The sequence below is a fragment of the Somniosus microcephalus genome, chromosome 1 (assembly GCF_052327205.1).
Source record: "Somniosus microcephalus isolate GS21.2 chromosome 1, FLI_Smic_1.0, whole genome shotgun sequence".
Taxonomy (NCBI): Eukaryota; Metazoa; Chordata; class Chondrichthyes; order Squaliformes; family Somniosidae; genus Somniosus; species Somniosus microcephalus.
Window position 1 is genome coordinate 61,582,616 of NC_140987.1, and position 17,884 is coordinate 61,600,499.

At 49.0% G+C, this 17,884-nt stretch overlaps 1 protein-coding gene across 6 annotated transcripts in view; it reads left to right on the forward strand.

Moving 5' to 3' along the window:
* The first annotated feature begins 3,505 nt into the window (after window positions 1-3,505).
* The window catches only part of ap3b1a (adaptor related protein complex 3 subunit beta 1a), a 323,977-nt gene continuing 309,598 nt past the window's right edge, over window positions 3,506-17,884 (forward strand). For 5 of the 6 annotated variants that reach the window (XR_015077649.1, XM_085982440.1, XM_085982449.1 and 2 more), the window contains exon 1: window positions 3,506-3,823. Coding sequence is in view for 5 of the 6 variants with exons in the window: in XM_085982440.1 (XP_085838566.1) it covers window positions 3,678-3,823 (146 nt within the window). In the remaining variant the exon portion in view is untranslated. The remainder of the gene's footprint in view (window positions 3,824-17,884) is intronic. The other variant, XM_085982430.1, reaches the window with a different exon arrangement.

Sequence of the window (17,884 nt, forward strand, 5' to 3'; positions counted from 1 at the left end):
AGACCATGAGCTTGGTGCTGGGTTTTCCATTTGTCTTATACTTTGATTTTTAGTGGTGTCCGAAACAGCAACTAAAACAAAGAGAAAATGAGCAGTGCAGAAAGAGGGAAATTTGAAGAGAAAAAGAGGGCAAGTTAAATGTCTAAACCCTTGACCCATACCAAGCCACTGACCGATTCTCTGCCTCTGTGCAGTTTTGGACTGAGCAAAAACTCTTTTAACAAGCCGGAAGCCTGCCAAGGTGTCATTCAAACTAGGGCAATCATTTATTTATTTTCGTGCACAGCACGCAAAAGCGGATCTCAGTTTGCAATCTGCGCCAGTCCTGCTGATCACACGAAGCTGATCTCCCGGCACTGCCCGGATACTGCCAGTGCTCAGTGAGTGCCCGAATACTGCCAGTGCTCAGTGAGTGCCCGAATGCTGCCAGTGCTCAGTGAGTGCCCGAATACTGCCAGTGCTCAGTGAGTGCCCGAATGCTGCCAGTGCTCAGTGAGTGCCTGAATGCTGCCAGTGCTCAGTGAGTGCCCGAATGCTGCCAGTGCTCAGTGAGTGCCTGAATACTGCCAGTGCTCAGTGAGTGCCCGAATGCTGCCAGTGCTCAGTGAGTGCCTGAATGCTGCCAGTGCTCAGTGAGTGCCCGAATACTGCCAGTGCTCAGTGAGTGCCTGAATGCTGCCAGTGCTCAGTGAGTGCCCGAATGCTGCCAGTGCTCAGTGAGTGCCTGAATGCTGCCAGTGCTCAGTGAGTGCCCGAATACTGCCAGTGCTCAGTGAGTGCCTGAATGCTGCCAGTGCTCAGTGAGTGCCCGAATGCTGCCAGTGCTCAGTGAGTGCCTGAATACTGCCAGTGCTCAGTGAGTGCCCGAATACTGCCAGTGCTCAGTGAGTGCCCGAATACTGCCAGTGCTCAGTGAGTGCCCGAATGCTGCCAGTGCTCAGTGAGTGCCCGAATACTGCCAGTGCTCAGTGAGTGCCTGAATGCTGCCAGTGCTGAGTGCCCGAATACTGCCAGTGCTTAGTGAGTGCCCGAATGCTGCCAGTGCTCAGTGAGTGCCCGAATGCTGCCAGTGCTCAGTGAGTGCCCGAATACTGCCAGTGCTCAGTGAGTGCCCGAATACTGCCAGTGCTCAGTGAGTGCCTGAATACTGCCAGTGCTCAGTGAGTGCCCGAATGCTGCCAGTGCTCAGTGAGTGCCCGAATACTGCCAGTGCTCAGTGAGTGCCCGAATACTGCCAGTGCTCAGTGAGTGCCCGAATACTGCCAGTGCTCAGTGAGTGCCTGAATGCTGCCAGTGCTCAGTGAGTGCCCGAATGCTGCCAGTGCTCAGTGAGTGCCTGAATGCTGCCAGTGCTCAGTGAGTGCCCGGCTACTGCCAGTGCTCAGTGAGTGCCCGAATACTGCCAGTGCTCAGTGAGTGCCCGAATACTGCCAGTGCTCAGTGAGTGCCCAACTGCTGCCAGTGCTCAGTGAGTGCCTGAATGCTGCCAGTGCTCAGTGAGTGCCCGAATGCTGCCAGTGCTCAGTGAGTGCCTGAATACTGCCAGTGCTCAGTGAGTGCCCGAATGCTGCCAGTGCTCAGTGAGTGCCCGAATACTGCCAGTGCTCAGTGAGTGCCTGAATACTGCCAGTGCTCAGTGAGTGCCTGAATACTGCCAGTGCTCAGTGAATGCCCAACTGCTGCCAGTGCTCAGTGAGTGTCCGAATACTGCCAGTGCTCAGTGAGTGTCCCAGTGCCTGAATGCTGCCAGTGCTCAGTGAGTGCCCGAATACTGCCAGTGCTCAGTGAGTGCCCGAATACTGCCAGTGCTCAGTGAGTGCCCGAATACTGCCAGTGCTCAGTGAGTGCCTGAATGCTGCCAGTGCTCAGTGAGTGTCCGAATGCTGCCAGTGCTCAGTGAGTGCCCGAATACTGCCAGTGCTCAGTGAGTGTCCGAATGCTGCCAGTGCTCAGTGAGTGCCTGAATGCTGCCAGTGCTCAGTGAGTGCCCGAATGCTGCCAGTGCTCAGTGAGTGCCCGAATACTGCCAGTGCTCAGTGAGTGCCTGAATACTGCCAGTGCTCAGTGAGTGCCTGAATACTGCCAGTGCTCAGTGAGTGCCCGAATACTGCCAGTGCTCAGTGAATGCCCAACTGCTGCCAGTGCTCAGTGAGTGCCCGAATACTGCCAGTGCTCAGTGAGTGCCTGAATACTGCCAGTGCTCAGTGAGTGCCCGAATACTGCCAGTGCTCAGTGAGTGCCTGAATGCTGCCAGTGCTCAGTGAGTGCCTGAATACTGCCAGTGCTCAGTGAATGCCCAACTGCTGCCAGTGCTCAGTGAGTGTCCGAATACTGCCAGTGCTCAGTGAGTGTCCCAGTGCCTGGATGCTGCCAGTGCTCAGTGAGTGTCCGAATACTGCCAGTGCTCAGTGAGTGTCCCAGTGCCTGGATGCTGCCAGTGCTCAGTGAGTGCCCGGATGCTGCCAGTGCTCAGTCAGTGCCCAACTGCTGCCAGTGCTCAGTGAGTGCCCGATTACTGCCAGTGCTGTGAGTGCCCAAACACTGCCAGGGCTCAGTGAGTGCTCAAATGCTGCCAGTGCTCAGTGAGTGCCCGGATACTGCCAGTGCTCAGTGAGTGCCTGAATAAAGCCAGTGCTCAGTGAATGCCCGAATACTGCCAGTGTTCAGTGAGTGTCCCAGTGCCTGAATGCTGCCAGTGCTCAGTGAGTGTCCGAATACTGCCAGTGCTCAGTGTCCCAGTGCCTGAATGCTGCCAGTGCTCAGTGAGTGTCCGAATACTGCCAGTGCTCAGTGAGTGTCCCAGTGCCTGAATGCTGCCAGTGCTCAGTGAGTGTCCGAATACTGCCAGTGCTCAGTGAGTGTCCCAGTGCCTGAATGCTGCCAGTGCTCAGTGAGTGTCCAAATACTACCAGTGCTCAGTGAGTGTCCCAGTGCCTGAATGCTGCCAGTGCTCAGTGAGTGTCCCAGTGCCTGAATGCTGCCAGTGCTCAGTGAGTGCGTGGATACTGCCAGTGCTCAGTGAGTGTCCCAGTGCCTGAATGCTGCCAGTGCTCAGTGAGTGTCCAAATACTGCCAGTGCTCAGTGAGTGTCCAAATACTGCCAGTGCTCAGTGAGTGTCCCAGTGCCTGAATGCTGCCAGTGCTCAGTGAGTGTCCCAGTGCCTGAATGCTGCCAGTGCTCAGTGAGTGTCTGAATACTGCCAGTGCTCAGTGAGTGTCCCAGTGCCTGGATGCTGCCAGTGCTCAGTGAGTGTCTGAATACTGCCAGTGCTCAGTGTCCCAGTGCCTGAATGCTACCAGTGCTCAGTGAGTGTCCGAATACTGCCAGTGCTCAGTGAGTGTCCCAGTGCCTGAATGCTGCCAGTGCTCAGTGAGTGTCCCAGTGCCTGAATGCTGCCAGTGCTCAGTGAGTGCGTGCCCTCCAGCCAATGGGCGAGAGTCGCGAGAAGGCGGGCGCGCGCTGTGACGTCCTGCGGGAGGGCGTTTCTATGGTAGCCGCTGCATCACATGATCTCGGAGTCAGGTGACATTCCAGCGTCCCTGTTACATTTCCGGTACCGAGTGAGAGGGTCCTGCAGGTGGGGGGAAAAAAATCAAAATCAACTAAAACAAAAGAACATCTGCAGCTTGACTCGCAGCGAGTGCCCGCCACACTGGAGGAGAGCTCCAGGCGAATTATGGCGAGTAACAACGTGTCCTATAACGATCAGGGTGACCGGGGCCTGGGAGGGGAATCGAGCGAGTTGGGCCAAGAAGCAACGGCAATGACTTCAGGAGGAGGGGCAGGTTCTGGGTTCCGGCTCTTCAGCGCAGACTACAAAACGTAAGTCACTTGGTGGTGTAATATAGATTCTCCCGAGGCTTCTCTTCCCCCCGACACAAAAGAAGACCTGTTTCAGCTTGGAGCGTCTTTATATGATTATTATTATTGAAGTGGCATAGTTCTCGTGAAAAGACTTGGGCAAAACTTTGCTCGTGCTAATTAATGTTCAAACTCATTACTTGTGATGAGGTGACTGTAACGCAGTGTTCGTTTGTCAAACAATTAATGGGTTGCAGAACATTTCCTTGTGAAGACGGTACCTTTGGCATTGGTATCTTCACCCGCTGCCTTCGGTTGAGGTACTGTAAAATCCTCTGAGGTCATTGTGATCAATCTGATCACTTTTCAGACCTCACAAGGTTAGTTACATTCACTATCACCACTCTGGTTGTTTGTTGCAGGGGATGTGAATGTAATATCTTTGGATACATGTTTTGAAAATTGTTAGTCATTTTTCGGTAATAGTTCCCCATAGTATAGCAGAGCATCATTGCATTTTTACAGCACTCTTAAGTGTAATTGGCCCCCCCCCCCCCCCCAAAAAAAAGGGTATGGAAAGCTAATTTTTGTTCCAGAAAAAATTGCTGTTTCTTCAGGTGGTGCACATTAATTCAAATTAGTATGCAATATTTATTTTGCAAAATGAGTTAGCAATATTAAATTGGAAACCTAGTTTTGTTAACTTTTCACTGCCTGCATTCACAAAAATGCTGCATTGTTGAAATTCTTGACTCTACGTTAACTTGGTATTCTTGGAACAACTCATTAACCCCTTGCTCTGCTCTTTATTATTTGTAGACTTTGTTTTTTTTACCGTTGATTAATGTAAAGTTGAGGCTGTTGAGTTGGAGCAACAAAAACAATTTAGAAGCTCAGTGCAAATTGGTCAGAATTGCAGATGTCAAACTAAGAGCCATGGTTGAATTCAAAGAGGCAGTCTACAAACTACATAATGAATTTAGCTAAATACCTAAATGGGTGGAACATTGGTAGATAAAGATTGGTAACCTAAGTTCTTGAATGTTACTGAAATAGCTATGGGTTATTTTAGCAAGATATTATGGGTTTTTTATAGACTCAATGCTCAAAAATCCAATCATTGCAGATCAAAAAGCCTGTAAACCATACAACCAATACAATAGAGTACATGTGGGAGGAAGTCATGTTCACGTACTGTAGTGTGTTCTGGTCAGTCTGCATTTTGAGTACTGTGCACGATTTTGATCAAGATTTAAGGCTGCCATTCAAGTCTTGGAGGCAGAACGGAGTGGAATCACAAGACTGTCCTCCTAATTCAGTTCTCTGACACTAAATGTAAGACTGGAGAAAGTGGGCTTTCAACTGAAAGGGGAGCATCACCAGTAATCTTCTAGATGTATGAAATGGTATAGAAAAGTAAAACCTGGGACACTACTTCAAGCTTAAATATGATAGGATAAGGGGCCACAGGTTCAAACGAATAAAAAGCCAGTGTAGGATTGATGTAAGGAAGTTGTTCACATGGAACAATTGCCACCTGCAGTGGACTTGTCCCAGATAGTGGCGGTGAAAACAACATTTAAATGTTTTGATTTGAAGGGCAATATGGGATCTTTCTGGAAAACATTAGCTGGATAGTCTTTCTCCTCTACTTTTATCTTGTGAAGTTGCCCTTTTCTAATGGGTATGGTTTCTATGGTGACACTGGTTGATGTAGGTTCCACTGCTCTGGATTGAAGTTAGAGTAAAGCAAGAGCAGAGGGTAAAAATTATTTTGCATTGTTCCTGGCCCAGAAACATTTCACAATTCTGCCCACCCCCCAGTCTATAACTATAGATCCATTGATCCAAGAAGGAATGTGTAAGAGAGATATTTTGTTAGCTATGACCTAATAGTTTTCGACTTGAGACCATTACAATATTTGTCAAATGGATGAGCTGGCATTGCTGCTTTGGTGGCACTGCTTTTTCCCATGCTTTAATGTGCATGAAATAATTCTGTGGCATCTCCTAACCACTTGTCTGCTCAAAACTATATACAGTAGATATTGTGAAGGCTTCCTAGCCAGATGTCTGGGAAACTGTTTGGAGGGAAGGCTGTGGAGAGTGACCAATGCATTTTCAACAATTGGCACTCTCCAGTAGTCCTGTGCACACTTCCACTGCTAGGTTTGGATAAACAGCTTTGTGGATAAAAGTGGCTTAATCCTTGCCTTTAGGAAGTTATTACTTGCTAATGACTTGTTGCTGGTGTTTCACAATATTTTCTGCTGTGTGCCACTTGGGCATATCTTCAGTGCTCAACACAAATTAATGAGGTTCCAGCTGTGACTGATGAATGAAGTGACTCTTTAGGAGCAGTTTAGAGATCCTTTTGAATGCTTGTCAACTTAATGACAACCGCTTGGTTTGCTTTGCAGAAATATTTGTCTTGTTGGTTCTGGTAAATTGTGCATGCAAGGATTTGTGTTAGTTGGGGCCAAATAAAAGCAAGAAGCTCTTGAAATCTTGTCTACTATTCTGCTTATGTGGGCCAAGTCAAATGGCAAGATCGCTGCCAACACTGTTTGCATGAATATTTATTATAAATTCTTGTCAGAAAATAATTGAATAACAATTCTTTGCAGAATATTGGGTTGATATGGTGGTCTACTTTTAGTTGGTGTGCACATGGTGCAGTGGTCTGTGCGAACACAAGCCTGTACTACTCCCCACACTGAGTTTCTAGTTTTGACTGTGCTGCCAAGAGGAAATAGTGTTGTGGCTAGGCATTTCACACACAAGTGGTTGAAAAAAATCTCACTTTATCACCAGATCACACTTGAGCACTGATTAAAGCGGCATTGGTTGAGGCTTCATGTTTCTGCAGTTTTGCGGGTAGCCTCTCGGAACATAAAAATGGAATGAGAACAGGCCATTTGGCCTGTCGGGCCTATTCGTTTCATGGAGAATCTACCCTGTCAGGGATTCTACTCCACCTTAAAATATTTCCCACTCTCTAAGATAACAATTCAGTGTATTCATTCTTGTCTCACAGCTCTACTATTCATTCCTGGTCGTCCTCTCCTCTGATTATCTATGGTTGAACCTTCAGTTTCTTTTGAATGATTTAAGTCTCAATGCTTTTGTTGCGTTTCAAATGAAAGCAGAAAATGCTGGACCAGTGCAGCATATGGATCACATCGAAGAGAAGTTTAATACTTTGGGTGTGACACTTGAGCGGAACCAATAGAAGGATTGCAGCCAAAATGGTAGCTGACGTTTCTTCAAATGTTGTCTGACCTGTGCATTTCCAGGGCTTGTTTTTATTTTAGATGACAGCAATCGTGGTTTCTCTTTGGGAGTCTGTTGTACATAGTTATTATTTATGGGGGAATACCAAGTTTATTCTGTAGTTACAATTGAGGCTTGTTAATTTTAAACCAGTATCCTGTTCCTGGGACTAGGGACAGGGTCACTGGCAAGGTGTGGAAGCTAAGCAGAGCCAGGCCTGGTTAGTACCTGGAGGGGTGACCATCAGGGAAGACCAGGTGCAGAAGGTCACGGAAGGAGCCCCGGGAGGGGCGGCTGGTGAGCAGGCCCGGGCGTTGGGCTGAAGATTGTCGGACAGGAGGAATGGTGGAAATGGAATGGCGGCGCGCACAGACGCAGCGGCTTTGCTTCTCCCAGGACGGTGCTATTTACGTTTAATGTTATTTGTACTGGACTCATGGGAGCTTGCAAGATCACATTTCGTTGTTCATGTACTTGTGCATTGTACAATGACAAAGTTTAATTATTAATTATTATTTATTATAAAAAGAAACTGAAGGTTCAACCATAGATGATCAGAGGAGAGGACATATAAATTGGCCAGAAAAAGCAGTAAGCCTGAGGATTGGGAGCAGTTTAGGATTCAACAAAGGAGGACAAAGGAATTAATTAAGAAAGGGAAAATAGAATGAGAGTAAGCTTGCAGGGAACATAAAAACTGACTAAAAGCTTTTATAGATATGTGAAGAGAAAAAGATTGGTGAAGTCAAGCGCAGGTCCCTTACAGTCAGAATCAGGGGAATTTATAATGGGGAACAAAGAAATGGCAGACCAATTAAATACATACTTTGGTTCTGTCTTCACAAAGGAGGACACAAATAACCTCCCAGAGATGTCGGGGAACATAGGGTCTGATGAAAGGGAGGAACTGAAAGAAATCAGTATTTGTAGGGAAATGGTGTTAGTGAAATTGATGGGATTGAAGGCCGATATATCCCCAGGGCCTGATAATCTACATCCTAGGGTACTTAAGGAAGTGGCCCTAGAAATAGTAGATGCATTGCTGATCATCTTCCAACATTTGATGGAATCTGGAACTGTACCCATGGATTGGAGGGTAGCTAATGTTACCCCACTAGTCAAAAAAGGTGGTAGAGAGAAAACGGGGAATTGCAGACCGGTAAGCCTGACATCGGTAGTGGGGACAATGCTAGAGTCCATTATAAAAGATGTAATAGCAGAGCACTTGGAAAACAGTGACAGGATCGGACAAAGTCAACATGGATTTACAAAAGGTAAATCGTGCTTGACTAATCTAATTTTTTGAGGATGTAACTGATAAAATAGACAAGGGAGAACCAGTGGATGTGGTGTATTTGGACTTTCAGAAGGCTTTCGATAAGGTCCCGCAGAAGAGATTAGCGTGTAAAGTTAAGGCACATGGGATTGGGGGCAAGGTATTGACTTTGGAGAACTGGTTGGCAGACAGAAAGCAAAGAGTTGGAATAAACGGGTCTTTTTCCGAGTGGCAGACAGTGACTAGTGGGGTACCGCAGGGATCGGTCCTTGGACCCCAGCTATTCAGAATATATATTAATGATCTAGACAAGGGAACTAGATGTAATATCTCCAAATTTGCAGACGACACAAAGCTGGGTGGGCGTGTGTGCTGTGAGGAGGATGCCGAGAAACTCCAGGATGATTTGGACAGGTTGGGTGATTGGGCAAAAGCATGGCAGATGCAATATAATGTGGATAAATGCGAGGTTATCCACTTTGGTGGCAAAAACAGGAAGGCAGATTATTATCTGAATGGCAATAGATTGGGAAAAGGAAGTGCAACGAGACCTGGGTGTCCTTGTGCACCAGTCGCTGAAGGTAAGCATGCAGGTGCAGCAGGCAGTAAAGAAGGCAAATGGTATGTTGACCTTTGTAGCGAGAGGGTTTGAGTACAGGAACAAGGATGTCTTGCTGCAGTTGTACAGGGCCTTGGTGAGACCACATCTTGAGTATTGTGTGCAGTTTTGGTCGCCTTATCTGAGGAAGGATGTTCTTGCCATGGAAGGAGTTCAGCGAAGATTCACCAGGCTGATACCTGGGATGGCAGGAATGACGTATGAGGAGAGATTGGGTCGATTGGGCTTGTACTCGCTGGAGTTTAGAAGAATGAGAGGGGATCTCATTGAAACTTATAAAATTCTGACAGGACTGGACAGACTAGATGCAGGAAGGATGATCCCGATGGCAGGGGAGTCCAGAACCAGGGGTCACAGTCTAAGGATAAGGGGTAGGCCATTTAGGACAGAAATGAGGAGGAATTTCTTCACCCAGAGAGTGGTGAACCTGTGGAATTCTCTACCACAGAAGGCAGTTGAGGCCAATTCATTAAATATATTCAAGAAGGAGTTAGATATATTTCTTAAGGCTAAAGGGATCAAGGGATATGGGGAGAAAGCAGGGACCGGGTACTAAATTTGGATGATCAGCCATGATCGCATTGAATGGCGGAGCAGGCTCGAGGGGCCGAATGGCCTACTCCTGCTCCTACCTTCTATGTTTCTACCCGTTGACAACTAAATCATCTGTGTCTGGTGGCACTTTCAATACCAGTGTCATGTGTTCTTCAATCTTTTCTCCAGTGGAAACAAGTTCAGATGTACAAGTTGCTCACAACTTGCAGTGCTGAGCTTTCACCATGTTGCTTTTAGCACCCAATTAATTCCTCTTTTGAAGGCCAGGAACACACCATTGCGCCAAATGTTCTAAATATAGCTTCATCAGTGATCTATACAAGATTAGATAACTTTTATTGGCTCGGAATTTGTGCTTATAATGGCGAAACTGTCGGTGTTCGCCATCATTACTCTGAAACTGACAGCAACATCTGGCGTCCGCTGATGTGCAGATAAACGTGGAAATCCAGAAATTGCTATAAGTGATGCCCCTCTCCTGCAGGGTGCAATGTTGAAGTCCTCGCAGATGGAAATCTTGGAAATCACTATAATTGATGTGAACCTCCATTTTACGCTCCTAATCTCACTGCGAACCATGTACACATTTGTTGTTTTGTGTTGCAGTATAGATTACTTTGCATTCATCTCTGCGAGTTGTAACCTAGAATGCCTCAACCCCCTGCTCCTTCTGAGATAGGTACCAATAGTGCCACCCCATGGGAGTAAACAACAAAAACTTTCATTTACATACTGTCATTAAAGTAGAAAAATGTCCCAAGGGGCTTCACAGAAGCTTTAATCAGACAAAGACAGAGCTATTGGGAGGGGTGACTGAAAGCTTGGTCAACGAGGTGCATTTTAAGGAGGGTCTTGGAAGAGGAGAGAGAGTTTAACTGGTACCGTTAAAGCATTAACATAGAGGATGATTTAAATCTCTTGCAAAGTTATGTGTGCACAAAGGTTAATGTAATATGAAGATCTTGTCTCTCCATAGTGACCCTAGTAGCTGTATAAGATGTGGGAAAAAATGTTATGGTTGGTGGTACAACTTTGTTGGTTCCATGTATGCTTCCTCTATTGTGCTACCAATATCTACGCCTCTGAGCTAGGAGATCGTGACTTCAAGTCCCAATCCAGAGACTTGAACACATAATCTAGGCTGACACTTCAGCGGCACTGAGGGAGAGTTGCATTCAGTGGTGCCATCTTACAGATGAGATGTTAAACTGAGGCCTCATCTGCCCCTATGGGTGGATGTAAAAGATCCCATGACACTATTCGAAGATAAGCAGGAGAGTTCTGCCGCTTCCCTGTCCAACGTATATCTTTCAACAAACATCACTTAAAACATTTATCTCTGCTGTTTTGTAGGACTTGGCTGTGAAGGGCTTTGGGATGTCCTGAAGATGTGAAAGGCATTATATAAATGCAAGTCTGTTCTTGGACTGAATCTGAACTGATCTCTTTGCTTTGGGAGTTACAAACCTGTTTACTAAGACTTGACTTGGAAGGTTGAGATATAATGTGGAAATGGTTTTGCATCTTGATTTAAAATTGAACACAGATTTTGAGAAGTGGGGGGTGGTGGGAACAGAAAGAGGAATGAGGTTCGTCGCTCAACAGCCTAGTAATGCTGGATGTTGGTGCAGAACCTAAAAATAATATACGCACAAAAAAATTGAGGTAAATTTACATGGCTGTATTGGATGCAACTAATTAGTATTGGAGATCGTAGAGAAGCCATTTTGCAGAAATTAATGCTGCTTTTCCTTGCTGTAATGCTATACAGGATGTCAACCCAGTAGGTTCATAGCATCACAGTGGAACCTTGAGTATTCTCCATATTAGAGGGGCCCTGGTGGACAGTGGAAATTACCAGTTAATCCAGAACCCACAAATGACACCACGAATTGCTGCTCTTCCTTTGCTCAACCACCTGGCTGCATCAAATCCACTGAAGCTGCACTGCTGATTTCTTGGCTAATACAACTCTATGTAACCCCTTCCTCTTCCTTCTATCTCCCACCCTAGTGTGCTCATTTATGATTCTAGTCACTAGTACCAAGGGCTAGTAAGGAATGCTTCCTCGACAATAGCCATCAGTCACCTTCCTTCCTTTCCAGCTAGAGTCGAATGCTGATGCGCCATCAATTACTCAAAAGACTGAGGTTAAGCGAGTAACAACCAGGCTTTTATTAACTAAAGAATGAAGGTCTAGTCTCGAGTGGTCGACCCGTCCAGAATACTAAGGGACTGGGAGGTAGTCACTTATATACCTGGAATAGTGGGAGGAGTCAGCCGAGGCATGTCCAGACCTGTACCGAGTGGAATACACATACAGACAGGTATAACAGTGGTTTACCACAACTGCTAAAGGCATTATTTAATACTTTGAATTTTTTTTTTTTTTTTTATATTCACTGGATGTGGTAAACCACTGTTTGTATTCCACTGTGTACATGCCTCGGCTGACTCCTCCCACAAGTCCTAGTATAAAGGTGACTGCTCCCCAGCCCTTTGTATTTCTGGACCGGTCGACCACTCGAGGCAGACCTTCATTCTTTTGTTAATAAAAGCCTTTAGTTACTTTCTTAACTCTCAGTCTTTTATGAGTAATTGATAGCGCATCAATTTTATTAACAAAATTTTTATAATGGAGAAGATCCTCACACCAGCATGCCTGGACTTAGATCATCGGGAGGCGGACTCATCCACCAAGTTTACTCACTGGCTTAAGTGTTTCGAAAGATTCCTGACCGCCTCCGCAGCAATCAAATCGGACGAGGACAAACTGGATGTCCTGACCTCCAAAGTGAACCACCGAGTGTACTCGGTCATCCAAGACGCAACCTCGTACGCGGACGCTATCAAGCTCCTCAAGCACCAGTACACGCGCCCAGTGAACGAAGTGTACACCAGGCACCTTCTGGGGAGTCGTAAACAACAACCTGGGGAATCGACCGTGGAATACCTTCAGGCACTGTCTGTGCTTGGCCGGGCCTGTGGTTGTAAGGATGTAAAGGCCGCCGTGTACACAGAGGAACTTATCCGGGACGCTTTTGTAACGGGCCACAGATCCAATTACACCCGACAGCGACTGTTGGAGCAGAGTGACCTCGACCTCAACAAGGCCTCTGAACTCGCACTATCATTGGATGCAGCCTACCGGGGCATGGATGCCTACTCCTCTGCACCGTGGACGCCGCGGGGAATGACAGCCTGGGACACGGTAGGACCGCCTCATAGCGCCGTGCCACCCCAGCAACGGCCCAACTACCGCAGCAGTGTCCCAAGGCCAGAAATGCTACTTCTGCAGCCAGGCAAAACACCCCAGAGCGCGCTGCCCGGCGAAAAACGGGATCTGCTCGGGCTGCGGGAAGAAGGGACACTACGCTAACGTCTGCAGGGCCAAAGCCACCCCGAACCCCAGCAGCGCCGCGTGTGGGCCATGCGGGCCGCCATCTTGGGCCTCCCCGGCCATGTGCGAACCACCGGTACAGCAGCCATTTTGGACGCCTCCAGCCACATGGGGATCATGGACGCCGCCATCTTGGACGACAGCCGGAACGCAGCAGGCCCCCAACACCGCCTCATCTGATACCCGCAGCGACACACCGACCCCTACGCTGGCATCCGTTACACTGGACCAAGCGAGACCGCACCAGCTGGCCAGTTCCACAATGGACATTAAGGTAAATGGCCACGATACAATCTGCCTTTTTGACTCTGGGAGCACGGAGAGCTTCATCCACCCTGACACGGTGCGGCGTTGCTCTCTCCCAGTCCTGCCTGCGCACCAGCGGATTTCTATGGCCTCCGAGTCCCAGTCGGCGGACATCGGCGGCTACTGCGTAGTGACACTCGTAGTAGACGGGACCGTGTACGATCATTTTAAACTTCTGGCCCTGCCCGACCTCTGCGCTGCCGTCCTGCTGGGGTTAGATTTTCAGTGCCACCTTAAAAGTGTTACGATGGCGTATGGTGGACCCCTACCCCCACTCACAGTCCACAGCCAGCAGCTCCCAAATTGCCCGCCGCGCACCAGGTGCAACCTCTCCACACTCAGAGTCACCCCCCCCCCCCCCCAACTGTTTGCTAACCTCACCCCCGACTGTAAGCCCATCGCCACAAAGAGTAGACGATACAGTGCCGGGGACAGGGTTTTCATTAAAACCGAAGTGGAGCGGCTCCTGAAGGAAGGGATTATTGAGGGCAGCACCAGCCTCTGGCGAGCCCAGGTTGTGGTCGTTAAGACCGGCGAGAAGCAGCGCCTGGTCATCGACTACAGCCAGACAATAAATCGCTACACCCTGCTGGACGCCTACCCACGCCCCCGCATAGCTGATATGGTCAACCAGATCGCGCAGTACCGCGTCTTCTCGACCATTGACCTGAAATCAGCGTACCACCAGCTCCCTATCCGCCCTGAGGACCGCCAGTATACGGCCTTTGAGGCAAACGGCCGCCTCTACCACTTCCTTAGGGTTCCCTTTGGCGTCACCAACGGGGTCTCCGTCTTCCAAAGGGAGATGGACCGGATGGTAGATCAAAATGCGTTGCAGGCCACTTTCCCATATCTGGACAATGTGACCATCTGCGGCCGTGACTTGCAGGACCATGACGCAAACCTCTCAAAATTCCTCCGCACCGCCCAACTCCTGAACCTGACCTATAACAAGGAGAAGTGCATATTCCGCACAAACCGCCTCGCCATCCTTGGCTGTGTTGTGGAACACGGAGTCATCGGCCCCGACCCCGACCGGATGCGTCCCCTTATGGAACTCCCACTGCCTCAGGCCCTGAAGAGGTGCCTAGGGTTTTTCTCCTATTATGCCCAGTGGGTCCCCTACTATGCGGACAAGGCCCATCCGCTGATCAAGTCCACCTCTTTTCCCTTGATGGCAGAGGCCCGCTTAGCCTTCCACCGTATCAAGGAAGACATTGCCAAAGCCACCATGCACGCAGTGGACGAATCCATCCCCTTCCAGGTGGAAAGCGACGCGTCCGACTTTGCCCTGGCCGCTACCCTCAATCAGGCGGGGAGACCCGTGGCCGCCTTTTCACGAACCCTCCAAGGCCCGGAGACCAGACACTCCGCTGTTGAGAAGGAGGCCCAGGCGATTGTGGAGGCTGTGCGTCATTGGAGGCAACAACAAGCAGAGGGGCAAAATCAAAAATGACAAGATCTTGAGGTGGAGAATCGAACTTTCCACCTACAATTACGAGATCTTGTACCGGCCCGGGAAGCTCAATGAACCCCCGGATGCGCTATCGCGTGGCACCTGCGCCAGCGCGCAGATCGATAGACTGTGGGCCCTCCACAATGACCTCTGCCACCTGGGGGGTCACCAGGTTCTACCACTTCATCAAGGCCCGCAACCTGCCTTACTCTATTGAGGAGGTCAGGACCATGACCAGGAACTGCCAAGTCTGCGCTGAGTGCAAACCGCGCTTTTATAGACCAGACACGGCCCACCTGATAAAAGCCACTCGCCCCTTCGAGCACTTGAGCGTTGATTTTAAAGGGCCTCTCCCCTCCTCCGACCGCAATGTGTACTTCCTCAATATTATTGATGAGTACTCCCGTTTCCCGTTCGCCATCCCCTGCCCAGACATGACCAGTGCCACGGTCATTAAATGTCTGAACGACCTCTTCACCCTGTTCGGTTTCCCCAGCTATATCCATAGCGACCGGGGCTCATCGTTTATGAGCGACGAACTCCGTCAGTACCTGCTAACTAGGGGTATTGCCACAAGCAGGACCACCAGTTACAACCCCCGGGGGAACGGACAGGTGGAAAGAGAAAATGCGACAGTTTGGAAGGCCGCCCTGCTAGCCTTAAAGTCTAGGGGCCTTCCAACCTCCCGCTGGCAGGATGTGCTCCCCGATGCGCTCCACTCTATTCGGTCACTGCTCTGCACTGCCACTAACGCCACCCCTCATGAGAAAATGTTTGTCTTCCCAAGGAAGTCCACATCGGGGACATCGCTACCGCCATGGCTGACGTCCCCAGGGCCGGTCCTACTGCGAAGGCACGTGAGGACCCATAAAACGGACCCCCTGGTCGAGAGGATCGACCTCCTCCACGCCAACCCCCAGTATGCTTACATTGCATACCCGGACGGGCGGGAGGACACAGTCTCCATAAGAGACCTTGCACCCTCGGGGGCCGCAGTAACCCACTACTCACTACCACCACCACCCCCCCCCCCACGATCCGATATCCAGCCCCAGCAGACGGCAGGCCTGGGCCCCGCGACCCGCTCGACATCTACGAGGACGACACGCCTGTGCCACAGCCCACGCAGGACTCGACGCCGGAAGCTCCACTACCCCTGCCGTCGCCACGCCGATCACAGCGGCAGACAAGACCTCCGGAGAGACTCCAATACACTAACTTTTAATACACTTCACCCCGCCGGACTCAATTTTAAACGAGGGGTGAATGTGGTAAACCACTGTTTGTATTCCACTGTGTACATGCCTGGACATGCCTCGGCTGACTCCTCCCACAAGTCCTAGTACAAAGGTGACTGCTCCCCAGCCCTTTGTATTTCTGGATCGGTCGACCACTTGAGGCAGACCTTCATTCTTTTGTTAATAAAAGCCTTTAGTTACTCTCTTAACTCTGTCTTTTATGAGTAATTGATAGCGCATCACTGGATATGGGCGTCGCTGGCAAGACCAGTGTTTATTGCCCATCCCTAATTGCCCTTGAGAAGGTGGTGGTGAGCCGCCGCCTTGAACCGCAGCAACCCGTGTGGTGAGGGCACTCCCACAGTGCTGTTAGGAAGGGAGTTCCAGGATTTTGACCCAGCGACGATGAAGGATCGGTGATATACTTCCAAGTCAGGATGGTGTGTGACTTGGAGGGGAACTTGGAGGTGGTGGTGTTCCCATGCACCTGCTGCCTTTGTCCTTCTAGGTGGAAGAGGTTGCGGGTTTGGGAGGTACTGCCGGAGGTGCCTTGGGGAGCTGCTGCACTGTATCTTGTAGATGGTACACACTGTAGCCACGGTACGCCGGTCAGTGGTGGAGGGAGTGAATAAAAGGCAGTTTATTTTTTTTCCTGTTGTTACTGCCTCCATTTATTTGTAAACGGTCTGCCTTGTTGTGATATTGTATTTCCACAAGAGCAGGGTGAAAATGGCATGAAATCTCATTCTCAATTTGTCCAAGAGCTATAACTCCCTGATGCTTTTCTCCCTGGTTCTCATGTAGCATGTGTGGATGTGGACCCTGGGTATTGCTGTTCTACAGGAGCAGGGCTCCAGTGTTGCATCTCGCACACATGGAGCATTTGTCCACAGCAGCTGGAAATCCCCAACGTCCAAGACACAGTTCATGTTCCAAATTGAGCCCTAGACAGAGAGCAGGGTGAAACATATTGCAGGCAGCTCTAAATGTTGTGGGGCTATATTGAGGAGGACCAGTGAAGGAACACTGGGCTAGCTCAGTGTCAGCAAGACAAAAAACATCACAACAAGTGCCCCCCCCCCCCCCCCCACCCCCTTAAATTTTGTAGGTAAGTTTTAGAACATGCTTTAATTTTATATAATACCTCATCACATCCTCAGGATGTCCCAATGTACTGCACAATCAGTGGATTACTTTTCAAATCTAGTCACTGTTACTTTGTAAGCACAGAAGTCCCACAAACAACAAATGACTGATCAGATTTTTTGCATTACGTTGAGCTGGCTCTGATCTGTTTCTGCTGGTTCCCATTCTGCTCCATTGCTGCCGAATAACTTTTGCTCTGCTGCTTTCCGCCTGCATCCCATTGCCACTGATTCCATTCATCCCTCTGCCGATGTACTGGATCCGTTGGTGTACATTACTAATCACTGAGGCCACTACTCGCCTCTGCTGGACCTGTGGATCAACCTAATGCTGGCTCATGATTGATTCTCCGCAACACTCCATCTGTCTCCAAATCTGAACATTCTCCGGTGCTCCAAGCTGACTCCACCCTATCTGCAAGTCACCTTCATCCCACCATGGACTTTAACTTTAGTCTCTTATAGTCTCCCTATTCTGTTAAAAATCAGGACACATCTATTCTAATCTTTGCCATGCCTACGTAACCTGAATTTTCTGTGTCCATTTGTGTGTTTTTTGGTGTTTGTTCTGGACTTGAGCCCATCACATCTATCTCTTCTTTACCCGCCTGGGCCCTTCTATCCAGTCTTCTCTTCCTGTTACCCAGCCATGCCTCATTCTATTTCTTCTTCTCTCGGTTACTTTTCCCTCCCAAATCCCTAACCCACCCTTCCCTATTCCTCGACCTTTGTACTCAACAATCATCGCCCCACTCCATCACCCTCCCGTTCCTCTCTAGTCCTTGAACGTGTTGTCGCCTCCCAAGTCTGTGCC